General features: G+C 35.5%; 2 protein-coding genes across 5 annotated transcripts in view; one reads left to right on the top strand and one right to left on the bottom strand.

Annotated features, from left to right (window-relative positions):
• Positions 1-424: 424 nt before the first annotated feature.
• Positions 425-7516, top strand: LOC135638847 (cysteine--tRNA ligase CPS1, chloroplastic/mitochondrial-like). 3 transcript variants are annotated; one of them, XM_065152328.1, is made up of 10 exons: positions 425-638; positions 1115-1485; positions 2245-2308; positions 4690-4851; positions 5563-5739; positions 5830-6111; positions 6214-6339; positions 6454-6657; positions 6816-6923; positions 7000-7516. In XM_065152328.1, exons 2-10 carry the CDS (start codon positions 1319-1321, stop codon positions 7207-7209), a joined length of 1500 nt encoding a protein of 499 aa, XP_065008400.1. In that variant the 5' UTR covers positions 425-638; positions 1115-1318; the 3' UTR covers positions 7210-7516. The 3 variants fall into 3 exon arrangements, with proteins under 3 accessions (XP_065008400.1, XP_065008402.1, XP_065008401.1); XM_065152330.1 differs by having other exon boundaries at positions 425-671; XM_065152329.1 differs by having other exon boundaries at positions 425-924.
• Positions 7517-9060: 1544 nt separating this feature from the next.
• The window catches only part of LOC135638802 (DNA gyrase subunit A, chloroplastic/mitochondrial-like), a 51619-nt gene continuing 43629 nt past the window's right edge, over positions 9061-17050 (bottom strand). The window contains exons 20-27 of one of the 2 annotated variants that reach the window (XM_065152221.1): positions 16879-16960; positions 16611-16775; positions 16423-16524; positions 14108-14244; positions 13680-13800; positions 11757-11811; positions 11557-11653; positions 9061-9390 (exon numbers count right to left, since the gene is read on the bottom strand). In XM_065152221.1, coding sequence (XP_065008293.1) covers positions 9300-9390; positions 11557-11653; positions 11757-11811; positions 13680-13800; positions 14108-14244; positions 16423-16524; positions 16611-16775; positions 16879-16960 — 850 coding nt within the window. In that variant the 3' untranslated portion in view covers positions 9061-9299. Of the gene's footprint in view, positions 9391-11556; positions 11657-11756; positions 11812-13679; positions 13801-14107; positions 14245-16422; positions 16525-16610; positions 16776-16878; positions 16961-17050 lie in introns of both variants that reach the window. The other variant, XM_065152220.1, reaches the window with a different exon arrangement.

Below are 17050 nucleotides of genomic sequence, written 5' to 3'. Positions count from 1 at the left end.
TATTATTTTTATATTAATTTAATTAATATTGATATATTTGTTAATATTATTTATAATATATAATTATTAATAATATTAATGTACAATGTAAACCATGTTTTACTTGGCTAGCTTGTGGGGGCCTGTGTTCGTCGATCGTAGGCAGTCGATCGATCGCTAGTCACATGACGACGTCACGGAGTCCTCAATTGATGATTCGTACTCACGGTGTAACATCTCATTAGTCCCACATCGGAAGTGGATAATATGTATGATTAACTTATAAGGATTTGATGAGTATATTATGTTAATTTTAAAAATATTTTGATTAGTGGATTAGATCAAATGAAGTTGATAGGCTAGTTAGCTTATCAGATTCGAGTCGTGTAACATTTTGGTCTTGGAGGACAAAAAATTGAAGTTATCAGCCACTTAGCTCATCTCGGGTCGTGACACACGGAGTCCACTCACGGCGCTTCCATTTGTGCGACTTTTGGGGAAACCATCGTCCTGTCTTCTTCTCCTGTCCTGAGAAGAACCCTAGAAGAAGGCTTCACTTCTTCGTCGTCCGTCGCCCCCAATTCTCCAGATCGCGCCTCCGGGTCCTCCGATCGATTCGGCTGCCGCCGAGTTCACTGCTTCCCGGCTCGATCGCTCGTGTTCGTTAATTTCTTGATTTTTTTTTTCTTGGCGTGAGTTTCCAGACGATATCTTGGATCCCGATGAAAATGTTGTTCGATGCTCTTACCCTCGATTTGGGACGGGGGGGGGAGTTTTATAATGATTGGGTACCGCTACATTAGGGTTTCTTGGCTGTTCTATTTCTGGCTTGAATTCGATCTGGTTTGGGGATTCATTTTGGTTCGCTGTTGACGTGCTTGATTGGCGAGAAATGGGTTTGGCGAATTATATGTGGAGAATATCGGAATTGACGTCTTCACATTGGTTCGTCTGTCTTTGTTTCGATCGATTGGATACTTTCAGGAAAAAATAAGACAATCCTTGCTTCATTTTTTTTTGTAATTATAGCGTTTATTCTTTTCTCGTTTTTGTGTAAGATATAGGATTTTTCTTGAACTGTAATTGGTTCTTCCGACTTGTCGATGCGTGATTAATCCTTGATTGTCATATACAGAGTTTTTTTCAGAGAAGATGCAGAGGAGAAGAAGGCTTCGCTTCTTCTATCGAAAAATAGGGAAATCCCAAAACGAAAAATAAGACCGAACGTTAGAGGAACGGAACGTCACACGCTATTGGCGCCGCCGTCAGTCTCCGAGAGTTAGGGTTTTAGGTCCTACTTGGGAAAAGGGGAAAGAGATATCGAAAGGGGGGGCGAAGGATGGGGAATCCCCAACTGGTGCTTTTCAATTCAATGTCGAAGCAGAAGGAGGTGTTCAAGACTCGCGTGGAGGGCCAGGTCTCCATGTACGTGTGCGGCATCACGCCCTACGATTTCAGTCACATCGGCCACGCCCGCGCTTACGTGGCGTTCGACATACTCTACAGGTCTACGTCATTCCCTTTTTTCGTCCTCCGCTCCTTGGTTCCCTTTTCCGCTTCAGATCTGCGATTTCTTCATCTTAATTTGGTAAATTCTCGCCTTGGGATGCATTTGATTTTGTCTTCTTTTTTGTGTTTTGGTAATATGTGGGCGACATGATGCTTCGCCGTTCATGTGGTTTAGAAAGCTTGATTTTTCTTCAACTATGGTTGTCCGGATATTAGGCTTGATGGATTGGTGGGGTTAGATTTTATTGTAGTAAGCAAAGAAAACCCTTGGTGGTTTCTCCATGAACCAAAAAACTTAAACCATTCAGATTGTTTTAAGTTGCCGATAATTGGCTTAACTTTTGAGTGTTCCAGAAAATTCTGTTACTGGCACCAGTTACATGATCTAGCTATAAATCAGGTTTTTTTTATGATGGTTAGTCCAAGCCATCCATGCATTTTGGAAGTACCATCGACTAACCAGTTAACCATGAAGTGTCCGAGATGTTCAAGACACCTCTTTAGCATATATCGTCAAATTTGTGTGAGCTAGAATGTGGTGAAAAATGTTAGATTCATAAGTTAGTAACATGTGTCTATGCTATTTACAAAATTTGACCGCCTTCATGTTGTGTAAATTATGATGCATGCAACAGAAGTGTTTTTTTTCTTGACTGTCTGTTTCACTTTTACAAGTATGCTTCAATGAATTTTATGCAGATCTAATGCAATGAAAATATGTTGTCAAAACTTATCTGTCAGTTTGTCAGTTAGCAGGTACTTGAAACACTTGGGTTATGAAGTTAAATACGTACGGAACTTCACCGACATTGATGATAAGGTTAGATGCTTTTTCACATTGAGTAGTTGATGGCTTATAATTACATTCTTGAGATGTAGCAGATGATGGGTCTCTATAGTATGTCTAATTTTTACTTGAGAGATTTTTTTTTGTCATATTACCTCCTGTTTCATTGTTTTCGAACAGAGGTTTCTGTTCAGTTTTTCTATTTTATGTTTCTGTGATGAGAGATAAAATTGTCAGTTAAAAGAAGCTTCTGTCATATGGTTTCTCATATATTTTGCATTCATGGGATACAAATACTGATCATTGACTTGGTAGATGGCATTTCTTTTAGTTGTTGACAAGTAGAAATTTCTACAACATTAATGCTTCTCCTTCAGTTAAAAATTTCTTTATAAAGCATTTCAGATTGGGGCTGGCTTTCTTAAGAATGCCATGGTATAAAATTATGCGATAATTTTTGACAACTCTGTAGTCATGTATGCCCTCTGGGAGCCTAACTACTTGCCTCCATAAGATATTTTAGGTCAGTGGTCTTTGCATCCCTTGCAACTTGGTGGTGAATCATGGACCATTGAGTTGGGTTTTATCCAAAACTCTTCTAGGTTTGATGTATCGTCAGTTTTAGGTATTTTAGGTCAGTGGTCTGATGTATCGTCAGTTTTTCTAGGGTTTTATCCAAAACTCTTAAATTAAATGTTTGGTAATTTAGGGTGTATCTTTAGCCAAACTGAGTTTTGGAGCTCCAAAGAGAAGAGGACTTTCTATGAGCATAAGCACTCTAGAATGCTTGACGCCCATGTTGGACATCAATACTTGTCAAACACTTCTTGATGCTCGTTTGTAGTTCACAACATTTAGAAGTCTTGTACCATTAGCACTGTATTAAATATGTGTATAGCACTCAAATTGTTTTTTATATGGCTTCTAGACATGTTTGAATATCAACAAATATATATGTCATTTGGCTTTTGATTTATTTATTAGTATTACATATTGAAAGTACTTTTTGTGTGCAATTGGTAGTTGTATGTATGGTTAATATGTATTCTAGAAGTTGTATATATGATAATCATAGATTGTTTATGTCATACGCAGTATTAGATTATAAGGCTTCTAGAGCACTTAAATTGTTTATAAGGCTTCTAGCCATTGTTGAATATCAACAAATATGTATGCCATTTGGATTTTGATTTATTTATTAGTGTTACATTTTGAAAGTATTTCTGTGAGAAATTGCTAGTTGTATGTATGATTTTTATGTCTTCTAGAAGTTGTACATATGATAATCATAGATTGTTTATGTTATACCAAGAATTAAATTACAATCACATATGAAAATGTACGGCGCATAGTCCGTGTTATGTTGTGCCCTAAACTTATAAGATTTTCCATGTTGTGTCCATAGCATATCACCTCCATAACCATGCTACATCTGACATTATATTAAATTAATAAATATGCATTATAGTACTGATTTTTCTTTCCTTATTTCCTCTAATTACATATATTGTAAATGGATTTTATATTTTGCAAATCTCTAAACTTTCAGAAGTTATGTAATTTTGTCAGGACTTTGTGAGTGTCTACATTGAAACACATCACAAATATCTTATCAAAATGTTGTCAGAATGATACTGCACATCATGCAGCCTAACAATTGTAAGAACTGTAACTATTTAAAGAAAACCAGATTTAGAACATTTTTACTTTCTATGTTACTGCACAAAGTGATGAACACTGTAATTTTTAGCACTTTTAAATGCTTTCACCTTCCATTCTTGTGTGCTGGTGGGTTGCTGCCATCAGTGATCCAGGAAACACACATTTGAGGCCATGAATATTTTTGCTAGATTATACTTGCTTATAATTACAGCACTTGATGTTTTAACTCAAGTTACTTGGTGAATAGAGTTTCACTTTTTAGATGATTTGTAATTAGCACTTGAACGGTTATTATTTTATCAAAAGTTTCTATAATAACAATAACCTAGTTGATTTCTCACCCAGAATGTGTGATCTTGCTACTTTGCATCTCTTAAATTGCGTTGGGTACCCCAAACAGAAAAAGGATGACCCTTTGCACAGGGCTCCCACCAATGCTCAGCTTGAGGAGGGTCAGACAACAAAATAGAGCTTAATAAGAACCTAATAGAAATAAAACGTTAGTCACTTAAGTTTTTTATCAATCTAGATTTTATTTCTCAAGTTGTTCGTCTTTCATGATTTGTGTAAATTCTAGCAAGGATACTGCAGACAAAATATTTTAATATATTATATTTCATGTCTCATTGCCACTTGATATTATTGTACGTAAAATCCAATTGGCCAAGATTGTTTTATTCTGCTGCCCCTGTCATTGATTTCTACATAAAAAGTAACATGTCATTTATGTGATAATTTTATCCACTTTGCAGATAATTAAAAGAGCAAATGAATCAGGGGAAGATCCTTTAAGTTTGAGTCGTCGGTTCTCTGAAGCGTTTTTGCAAGATGTAGCTGAGCTTCGGTGTCTGCCTCCAACACATGAACCACGTGTTTCTGACCACATAGAGCAGATAAAGGATATGATAACTAAGGTACTTGATGTAGTACTGTAAATATATGCTCGACTCAATTTGAAATTAAGAGATAAGGTTGTCTTTTGTCTTGTAGTTGATAAATCTGTCTTGTAGTTGATCTTGTTATATTCTTTGTGAATGATAGTTTTTAGTTCTTTGTTGTTGGCGCCATTGGAGGATTCCACATAAAAGATGCTAGCATTTAAAATATTCCACATAAAAGACTTAGGTGCCCAATAACCTCTATTCTATAGGCTTTGTGGCACCCCTGGCATGTTTCGATGCACTGAAATATAGTCCACCTTTATTTAGGACTTTTTTTTTTTTAAAGGTTATGGATCTTATAGTTTTTCTATTCATAAGCCGTGAGAGAAGGAATCTTATACTATCTGAAGGGTGAGGTCAAAAAATTGCAGAAGCATGCAGATATACTTGTGGCCTATGTTTGAAGTGTGAGCTCATACCCATTCTTTAAAATATCAAAGCAAAATACTGAACAAATACAGGCGTTGTATAATGTAATTGTTTCATATTGTCTGAGAAGATGTCATGGTTAGACAAATGTAGTAATTTTTTGGCTACAATAATCATGTACAAAACCTTGTTTTTGTTCTCTTCCTTCTGTAATCTTAGATATCGAATTTAGACACTCTAGGACATCATCTGATAACTTCCTAATTTAAATCTAATAAAAAATTTGACAGTTATTTATTCCTTTTTTTATGGCAGATCATGAAGAATGGTTATGGCTATACCATGGAAGGAGATGTTTATTTTTCAATCGATAACTTCCCTGATTATTGCCAATTGTCTGGACGGAAATTAGATGATAATCGTGCTGGTGGAGGTGGAAGAGTTTCTGTTGATTTAAGAAAGCAAAATCCAGCGGATTTTGCACTGTGGAAGGTGAGGTCATGCCTTATCTAACTAACTTTCCTCTGTCTTTGTGGACATGGTCTTTGCTCATCCATGCTTCAACTATTGTCTAATTTTCAGGCTGCTAAGCCTGGTGAACCAAGCTGGGATAGTCCTTGGGGCCCTGGAAGGCCAGGTTGGCATATTGAATGCAGTGCTATGAGTGCCCAATATTTAGGTGATGCTTTCGATATTCATGGTGGAGGAAAAGATTTGATTTTTCCTCATCATGAAAATGAGCTTGCTCAGAGCCGAGCTGCATGCCCAGAGCACAAAGTAAGCTATTGGATGCACAATGGCTTTGTGAACAAGGACAATCAGAAAATGTCAAAGTCTGATGACAATTTCTTTACGATCAGAGATGTAATGGTCAATGATGTCCTGTTTATTTTATTTCTTTCTGTTCAACTTCTTTTTGTTGTACCTTAATTTTCTAGAATCTTATAATTAGAACTTTTGCTATAGATTATTGCGAGGTATCATCCATTGGCTTTGAGGTTTTTCTTGATGCGTACACATTACCGTTCCGATGTCAATTATTCTGACAGGCAGCTTGAAACTGCATCTGATCGTGTCTTCTACATATATCAGGTGTTTACTTGTACATCTAAGATGGCTTTCTTTGTTATACATTATGATTATGCTTTCTATATGGTTTCTAATGGGCACTTCCACTAATCTCATGGACTTTTTTTGAATATGTAGACACTCTATGAGTGCCAACAGGCTCTTTCTCCATTTCGTCAAGAAAATATACAGGGTCAAGTCCCAGCTGATATCAAGGAATTAATTGACAAATTCCACTCAGATTTTTCAGCATCAATGTCGGATGATCTCCACACTGCTGCTGTGTTAGATGATCTTATGGAGCCATTGAAGGCGATAAATAGCAACTTAAAGAAGTTCAAGGTGTTCAGAATATTTCTTTCCTCATCTGAATTCATAAATAATGAATTCTTAGGGTGAACATTTTTGTTTATCGTAAATGTTTTCTTGTTTCATAATCGTGTTCGAGTTAATCATACTGAGCTTTTTCTATGTGGTCTAATTTGCATTGATTTTTATAGGGAAAGAAGCAGCAAAGACCACTTATTCTTACTCTTCTTGCATTGGAGAAGGAAGTTACTGATGTTCTTGGCATTTTGGGTCTTCTCTCGGGTAGTTCTTGTGCTGAGGTAACCTCAGTCTTCTGATCTTGTGATTTGTATATTTATTTACAGATTCAAGAACATTCTTTGTTTGCCTTGATAGGTTTTGCAGCAACTGAAGGATAAAGCGTTGTCGAGGGCAGGGTTAACCGAGGAGCAAGTCTTGCAGCTGATCGAAGACAGAAACTTGGCTAGGAAAAATAAGGAGTATGAGACATCAGACACGATCAGAAAAGAGCTTTATGACAAGGGCATTGCTCTGATGGATGAACCAAAAGGGACTGTTTGGAGACCAAGCGAGCCTCCCGAGTAGATTACAAGAATCACTGATTCCAACACAGTCGATTGCCTGTCACATAATTTATCAGTGGTGGGATTTTGATAAAGAAACTTGCATAATATCGTGACATGTAAAAGTAAAATATCACATAATTTATCAGTGGTGGGATTTTGATAAAGAAACTTGCATAATATCGTGACATGTAAAAGTAAAATATATTCGATAGATTGCTTGTATTAGTTAATTTCTAGAGTATCAGACAAGAGGACAAGATTTTCCTCATTTAGCTGTCATACTCCGTTTATGACATTAACCAAGTTGACATTGAGCTTGAATTTAATCACGAGATTTGATGTGAGAAACCTTCCTCAATGTGTCGTCTCTCCTTCATCATTTTTCTTGGCAACAAAATTGCAATTGACATCGACATTAATGTTTCTGATTATGTTTTGCCCGGTGCTCATAAGACATAATCACAAGTTTCTCCCTGCATTGCTTGTGCATATTGAAGGGTTGAGAGCCAAGTTGGTCCAAGCGATGCATCTCTTGGTATGCTCACCTACCATCTCTTGTAGCTTTCATGCATGTAAACAAATATAAGTAGCTTGTTCATCTTACATGAAATGTATTTCTAATAGGATAATATTAAGTTGAAGGCATACCTAATAGGATAAAATGATGGTAAAAATTATTGATTATTTAGGTAATCATTCGAATTTAGTGGATCAGAATCATACACTACAGCCTAATATAGCACGAATGTCCATATATCATTTTCAAATATAACTAATTTAATAATAATAATAATAATTATTATTATTATTATTATTAATATATAATTATTACTAATATTAATGTACAATGTAAACCATGTTTTACTTCACCAAGTTGTGAGGGGCGTCAGTTAGCACCTGAGTTCATCTATTGTGGTCAATCAATCGACATAGCGATCGAATGACGACGTCGAGGACTCATAGCGGTCGAATGACGACGTTGAGAGGAGTCCTCGATCGATGTTTTACTCTATTCTCCATTAAATTAAATACATGTGTGTGAAGGGATATGTGTGTGAAAGGGTATTATGCATCGTCTTGAGAAGAACCCTAGAATAAGACTTTGCTTCTTCGTCATTTGTCGTCGCCAATTCTTCGGTCGATCGCTCGTGTTCCGTAATTTTTTATATTTTTTTTCTTGCTTTTTCTGCACACATTTCCAGACGATTTCTTGGCTCTAAATTTTATTGACAACATTTGTTCATGACTATTGGGTTTTTTTTTTTTTAGTGAACCTTGACCGCAAAGAATTACAAAAGATTCATCATACTTCATCTGAATTTTAGGATCTTCAACTAAGTTTTGATTTTTTTCAAAAATCTGCAACTTTGATCCTGAATCATGAAATTTTCTGAAAATATTATGAAACTTTTTGTGACATTTTTTTTTTCTGAAAAGGGTAAAGATATATTAACTTAAACAGTGAATAAAACTCTGCTTATTGGAGCACAAGAGAGAAGCATAGGGCATCAGTGGTTGACCTCATGTCGGTTCTGATGTAGCCACCAGTAGTGCTAGTCGTGAAAAAAGCATAGGGCACTACTCTTTATGTATTATGCCTATCAAAGCTTAGATTTGTTGAAGTTGTAAAAATGCATCCATAGACAACGATCGATTTAGGATTCCTTAGTTGTAAAAGAAAATATTTTCCTCTTTAGCTGTGCATTCATATCTATATAAATTACGTGTTGCCACATCATTGTCATGCTGATTGCTAGACTTTAATGGCATCATCTCATCACCATGATTGGGATCTCATAGCCCACTAGACTACATTGAACGATCTTAAAGAAAATGTTTGATCCTCCAAAGAAAATGTTTTATCAGGATCTTAAAGAAATCAAAAGACGTCAGTTTTGAATGATCATAAAGGTAGCATACAGTGAACGCTTCAAAATGTATGCTTCCTTTCAGTTCTATAAACTTCCTAGTCAGTCATAGTGGTTGTCGCATACAGTAAACTTACAATGTATTGACCACTTAACTAATAAGATTGTACCACAGGATTAACAAGTGACACCAAAACTGTATACCTCAGTATGTTCTGCCTCGATTACCATGCTCTGAGCTCTAATCACCGTCGACTTCATTTACCGAAGCAGAAATCAAAGATGCAGACTGGATTTTTCCAGCATAATCCAACCTCATTAAGAGAACTCCCCTGAATATATTTATGACTAAAGTCAGTCTAAAGAAATGGACACTAATGATTACTCTTCAGTCTAAGAAAAGAAATGAATATATTTATGCCTAAAATCATGTTTAATACAATGGACGAAGGAAATTGACTGCAATTTAAATAATCTACTCAAATATAACCTTCTAGAATAAGCATATAAAATTCATAATCTACAAGCTTTTATACAGGTGATTCTGAAATTCAGAATGAGAATTGAGCTCAATATTTCAGTCAAATATATCATTGTTCATTACCTCAATATTTCCAAAAAATTAGATATGCTTTGATCAACCTTATTCCTAAAGTTGAGGGGCATAATTGAGCTCCCACAATTTTGTGCCACCAAATGTCCTTCATGAGGGCATTGACCCCACCAAGGAATCATGGCCCCACCAAATATCCTTTTTTCTCAAACTCACAGAGGGCATTGACCTTTAGTACTAAGGTGGGAAGCCACATGGACTCAAAACTCTGCTACACATTTCTTGAAGTTTGATCTGGTCTATCTATCAATTATTTTCCTAAGAGAAAACCTTTTCACAGATCTGGTCTATCTATCATTTCCATCACATTTCTTTCCATCTTAACTTCTGCACGAACTAGACAGGTTGAGTATAACTTTCTTGTGTAATGGGAATAAAGTAACTAATGGTGGATGGTTTATAGTGAACTAAAAAATCATCGTAGAAGGGTCAACCAGGCCTTGTGATTCCAGAGTTGAGAAAAACCATGTACTCTTTTTTCCTGGGAGTGTGCTTCCACTACACTAGATTCTGATATGACTCTTGCCTGGACTTTTAGCCTCCTGAATCTCTGTATCCAATTTTATCTATATACCTAATGGTCCCTATTTTATAGGGAAGATAGGACTTTTACCCTCCTGAATCTATGTATTTTATGTTATCTATACACCCAAGACTAAGATGGCCTGTGTTCTATAGGGAAGAGATTCAAACATAAGAATTTATTTTACCATAATTAACTGGCCTTAGCATAGTCATCGACATGTTGAATTACATCTCATCACAAGAGTTGAAGCCCTCTCTTCAGATAATAATTATATCATTTAGGGATAGACTCATATGGGAGCCTTTTCTATTTGCATATTTTGATATTCTATCAGTTCCCAAACTTTAACGGAATCTGAAATTTTTCAGGAGACCATTTGACAGAGTGGATGACTCCAGGATGCCCCTTATCAAATTTGTAAGGAATTTAATGCTTAGCAGATCTTTATTCACAAATCAAGTCCAAAAGTGATATGGGTGCACACTGAGGATTAAAATTTCAACCATACCAATTGGTATATACTGGTATTTATTAGTCAACGGCTGACCGGTATGTATATCAGACAGTTTCATCTGGTCTGACCCAACACAAAGCACACCACCCGATAAGCTCACTATAGTAGGATTATTGGATGGTGATTTGACCAGTATAACTAGTGTCAGCTTATCCTGCAATACTGGTATGAGGCGTTTATTTTCATGTTTCTATAAAAATTTTGACAGCCATTACAGCTGTTTTTTTATTTCCTTCTCTCTCTCTCCTCTGTACAACCACCAACACCAACCCCTCTGTACAATCACCTTATGGGGGGCCTGGTTATATGTATGAGGGGTGGTGTAACGCTTTGATGAAAGTGCCAGGTGACCATTGGATTTGGACCTTCCAAAGCCCCAATGTGTGCGACCATTCAACCCATTAGCAAAATATCTAGTTGCTTTGTATTGCTTGCGATCCCAATTTATTTGCCTTTTTTCTTTTGTGAAGATGGCATATTACTAGGGTACTCGCCTTTGCAACATTTTCTTCTATCCACAGTGTAACTGCACAGGGTACCTAGGCTGCCCGCTAACCCTTACAAGCAAGTGTCGTTTGGGTGTTGCACACCTAAGACAAAACCAAGTGACTTCACAGTATGCCAACCATAACAATTCCATACTAGTCCACTGAAAACCAGTATGGGACAGGAAATTTTGGCGTACATGAGATGATATCTAAAATTATCGAGCAACAAAAATATTTTGTATGAGACATCAGCTAATGATTTCTCATCCTCAACACAAGAATGCAAATGCTTGCATTCTGTGGTTACAATTTCCAAATATTACTGTATTGATCGAAAGGAGGTATGAAAGGGGATACCTGCCAGTGCGTGACTGGATGGATATGTCACAAACTTTGATTCTGTTTACTGTCCCACTTTGGCTAACTAGAACTACTTGCTCATCACTTTCACCACCTTCTGCACATCCAAAGTTATATATTTTCAGAAACAGCCCAGATAATTTTTATGTTTATAATTAATACAAACAAAAGAAATGAACTAGTCTAGCTTAATATACCTGACAAAGAAAACCCAACCACAAATACTGCCGCAAGACGATAATCTGGTAGAAGCTGCAAAAGTATAATGCATATGCAATTTCATAAACATGTAAAGTACATATACCGCCTACTTATTTATATAAAAGCATGTAAATTCTGTATAATGCCTGCTGAATATATATAAGAGCAATAGATGCATAATCCTTAAGCTGAATATTCCAGTAGCTTCTAAATGCAAAAAAGTATTAGGGGGTGAAAGCTAAGAAAGACGAAAGCATTGGCCGTAGAATAGAGAACCACACTAGAAATTGGTATGTGAATCTACGCAAGATGGAAAGGAAAGATCACCTTGGTTTCACAGTGCAAAATATATGACTATGGCACTAAAATAATACAAATATCAACCTTATCAAGGATCTAAATCATCAGCCTGGACAGTATACCCATTCTAATGGGTCAGAGCAGACTGCCCGAAACGGGGTAACTTGCGCACCAGTTCACCCCAGACTGATACCCCATTTCATACCAGTCTGGTTGAAATGGTGGTCCTTGCCGATAGGTACCAGAAAAACCTGAAAAAAAAAAAAAGAAACTACAGTACCAGATCCACATATCGATAAATCATTAGTCACATATATACCATACCTGGCAGTATTAAAAACCTTGATATGGTCTGTTTATCAATAAACTATCAGACCCACAAATACCACCGGTACCATACCGTATACAGCATCGGACGGTACCATACCTTGATATAGTTACACAATATATTACCAGCTACGTAGCCTGTGATGCCGGTAGTATCCATTCGATATGTCTATACACAGGGCAATTTGATTTTGGTATATTTCTCATCTTTATAACTAGTTGGTGAATTTAACCTGAGTCGACTGGTTTTGGCCAATTATAGATGATTTCAGTCTCATAAGAAAAAAAAGGAGTGAAAAAAAGGGGAATGAAGCTTAAAAGGAATTTTTAAAAAAGATAAAAACTTTGACTACGAGCAGAAAAGACATTGCAAAAAAGTATGTTTGCTATTCACTGTAATCATTGTTATAATCATCTATAACCAATGTTATATGTTCATCCTCCATCATCATGTAAGAAAGGAAAGGATTTAGGGAGATAAAGTGGAGGATAGAGTCACCTCAGAGAAAAGAGATGCCAAAGGCTTCGATATTAATCCCAAATCCTACGGAGAAATCTTCACAATACAGTTATTTTATTTGTTGTGTTATGTTACTCTTTACTTAATATGCAGTTCTAGCAAATATATAATAGTTATTACAAGAAATTATTGTCCATTATTTGTCATTATTGACTTTTATATAATTTTAGATTTTATGTACCACTTTCATATATATGTATATATATTTTTAAAGTTGGATATATTATGAGATATAAAGCTGAAAGAATCTTTTAGCATATAACAGTTTTACTTGTCTCATTTTTTTTTTGTTTTTTGCTAATTTGTCATTTTTATAGCTTTGTTTCTTAGAATATTTTCTTGACCAAAATGATCCATCCTGCTAACCTTGATCATATCATTTCTAGCCAATCTTAATTTCAATAGCAACCTAAATTGTGTTTCTACCTTGTGTTTTACCGAATGAAGAACACGAACTTTTCATGCAGCGACAACGATCACAAGCAAAGGAAGCAAAGGTGTTGACTTTGTCAGACTTTTGCAAGATCCTGGGATGAAATACCACTTTTACCACTTACCAATTGGAAAACAGAAATAAAAGCAATGTCATGCCTAAAATAGACTGGTGGCTCAAGCGAGTAGGTATAGGTATACACTAGTGAATCATGTACCAACTAAAACAACAAAAAAGTCCAATTAGAGTTTGTTAGCCATATTTAAGTTAATTTCCTAATATGCATGTCGGCTATTTCTTTTTACATCAGTGAAAAGACAAATAAAACAAGAATGATACCTTGCAACCAATCAAGCCCACTCTTCTGAAGCTTGATAATCTGAATGCACTTAAAGGTACACGCTTCCCGTGACCACTTTCAGATACAAATAGCAGCCATGGAGGTCCAATATTTTTACCTCTGCAAGAAAAAACTTATACCAGAGCATTAACCAAAATAAAGAGCCATGATACAGTTAATATTTTAGCAAGGGTGGGAGTCACAGGACTTTGTTGGCATCTCAGTTGTGGCTAGATTAAGTGTCATAAAAAATAAAGCATGAAGCAATCAATTTGAAGATTGAACAAACAACAAATTCATTACAAGAAAAGAAAACCGTAGATCCATGGTTACTTGTGGATGCTTGTCCATCAAAGCAGCTTAAATCTTCCCACGAATATGCTGACAAAATTATAGTCGGTGGAAATTTCTGGAAGAGCAAAGTTACCTGCCACTCAAGCTTTCTGACAATTTCTGCAAGTCTTTCTGCATAGGTGCAGGTATAATATCCATGGAAGCCATTTTGTCCCTTTGTTTTAATTTCATCGATATCACACCCTTTGTTCTCCTTCCAAGTGCACGGAGCTAATCCATGTAAAAGTTGTGTCCATAACAATTAAAAAATGGTCAGGTCAGTCAGTGTTCCTTCTACTTATTAGCTGGCAGCAAAATGAAGCACTAGAGTAAATTTATTGTTAGATCCCAGAATTTTAACAAATGGAAAGAACTCAAAATAGGCAAGCAAGACTAAGTGAAATAATGGTTGCATAATCTTCTACTTGAATTGTTGCATACGCCTCAAGAAACAATGATCCTGTATGCTAAAGTGTTGCATGAATTATGTGCTAATTGTCCTTTAATATACAATGAAAATTATATTATTACACATCTTAAGGTTCTTTTGAAGGATCACATGACCGTTTTTTTACTGTATACAATGACAATGCAAGCTATCTTCTAATTAGTTTTTTTCTAAACCAATTCTAAACTAGATCAAGCTAACTTTGCAAGAACAAAATTTTGTAGAATCCTAGAATTAAAGCAGACTAAATCATACCAAGCCCTTTGCTTTTGAACATTCCCAAGTCAAAAAGTAAAGAATGATGGATAACAGCATAGTGGCTTTCCATTCCAGATATGACATCAGGATGGTAGTTGTCCACAGTGTCTTTGCCTCACACTATAGCAAGTATTTAAATCTATCGACCCATGCCATACAAAACCAAAAAAGAACTAATAAAACATTAGTTGAAGTGTCGATATACCAAAATGTGTAACGTTATATAGCATAACCACTAAGCAATTAGCCTAGTATGATATTGTTAATACACGTGGTACACTGGCATTTTTAAATCCCTGCATCATTTCACCAAATTGACCAACCTGCTACCTAAATTGGGAAGAATGTTAACAAGTAAACATGTTTTTATTTTCATTTGAAGACTATTTTCGTGCTAAATTTGTCATAAATTGGGAAGAATATTCTGATATGAAATATCTTTATAGTTTAATATATCTAGCTTTCTGTAAGTCTAAAAGGGTATCCAAGTACATCATGTCAGGAAAGATTCTGTCATATGATAAGCTTTATTTTAATTAGATAAAGATTCTCAAATAGTATGTATCATAAACAAGGGTTGAACCCAGAGTTTTGTACCAAGAAATGTTAAAAACATTATTAACAAAAACAATGGAGTTTCTTTAATGTTTTGTGCCCTTAATTATCCCTATCTTCTTCTTGTGTGTTTGATCCAACTTCTAATCTTCATCTTGCTACCTTGATCTTCATCTCTCTCATCCTTCACTCCCATTATAGTGTTTTTTTTTCCACGTTTGCATCAAAACAAATGTCTTACATTTTCAAGAATGCTGAACTAGACACCAAACTAGACTTCTGATGTATTTGCTTTTTGAGAGGGAAAGAAGCTCCTTTGAATGGTCAGAGATCAAATTCCTCGGGGGCACTGGATGCTAGTATTGAAACATTCACCATCCAATAGATAAAGGATGAAGCAAGGTGAGCATGGAATGTAATACTTAGCCTTATAATGAATAGAGAAGTCATCACAAATAGAAAGAAAATATAGAATTAGTAATTAATCCCATATCCAAGTGGGAGTACTCTTCAGATGAGGTCCTTTTCTTCACTTAGTTACCCAAAAATAATAATTAGAGAAGCAATGGGCCAACTAATGGCTAACTTCAAGCAAATTGTTTTACGTTTTACATATATATAACAGTTGTGTTTACTACAATGGTTTGTATGATATGATTAATATAACAAAGTTCAGCTCAACTTTTTTTTGAATATTTAAATAATATGCTTTACTTTTCTAATTTTATTTTGTATTTTATAAGCTTTTGCTTCTTTATGTTTTTTATATTTATTTATTTAAATTATTTTCTCATTCAATCTCGATCCTATAAATCCCAATCATATCACCCCCCAGCAAATAACTGACTGAGCCTCAAAATATCCTGAGACTAAAGTTTCTAAAAGTCTGAAATAAATTAACTACTTAGAAGTACTAAACATGATAATCAATGTTTTCTTCTAATTTTTATTTCCTAATAAAACCAAAGTTGAACCATGATACTTTTTCAATGTTTTTGAAATGGTAAGATCTGTTTTTTACCAATGAAAATGGCCTTTAATCATTGTCTTTGATATGGTCATACAACATTTATTTTCAAGCAAGAAACACACTTCGGAAAACAGGTAACCTAGCTTAAATACACATGTTCACTTAAAAATATACTCACCTTGTTACAATAATTCACAATGACCATTCCATTCTGGGAAGCTATAGCAACAAGGTCATCATCAGCACAGCGGCGGACCCATTTCAGCTCATCACCAGGGACCTTCAGAACAGAAAATTTAGCACAGGCATAAATCAATTCATTGTCTAATCCACAAACAAACCATCAGCAAAAGTAATTGGACAAACCAGCTGAATTGCAATGATTCCAGGTGCTCTAATTGCTGAAAAAGCATTTAAAGAAACTTTCTTGATGTACCCATTCACTGTCAACATTATTAGGTATTGATCCTCAGCAAATTCGCTGACAGGAATAATTGAGGTTATCCTCTCCCCCTCAGACAATGATAGCAGCTATACCATGCCATAAAAAAGAGGAAAGACGTTAGAAATGATTATAGATTTGACTTGTCATATTAACAGGTAATATAGATCATGAAGCATATAAACAAAAAACCTGGACCAGTGGAATGCCAGCAGCAGTCCTAGAACATTCTGGTATTCGATATGCACGAGCAGAGTAAACTATCCCTTGATCACTGCAGTATATATTTAACTAATTATAAACATGACATGTTTTCTACAGTAGAAATCCTACTCTCCATCTAAGAAGGTTGGCATACTGAGCT

Source organism: Musa acuminata, chromosome BXJ3-5 (genome assembly GCF_036884655.1).
Source record: "Musa acuminata AAA Group cultivar baxijiao chromosome BXJ3-5, Cavendish_Baxijiao_AAA, whole genome shotgun sequence".
NCBI classification, from domain to species: domain Eukaryota; kingdom Viridiplantae; phylum Streptophyta; class Magnoliopsida; order Zingiberales; family Musaceae; genus Musa; species Musa acuminata.
The sequence above is the reverse complement of the archived record's forward strand: the minus strand, read 5'-3'. Positions and strand labels throughout refer to the sequence as shown.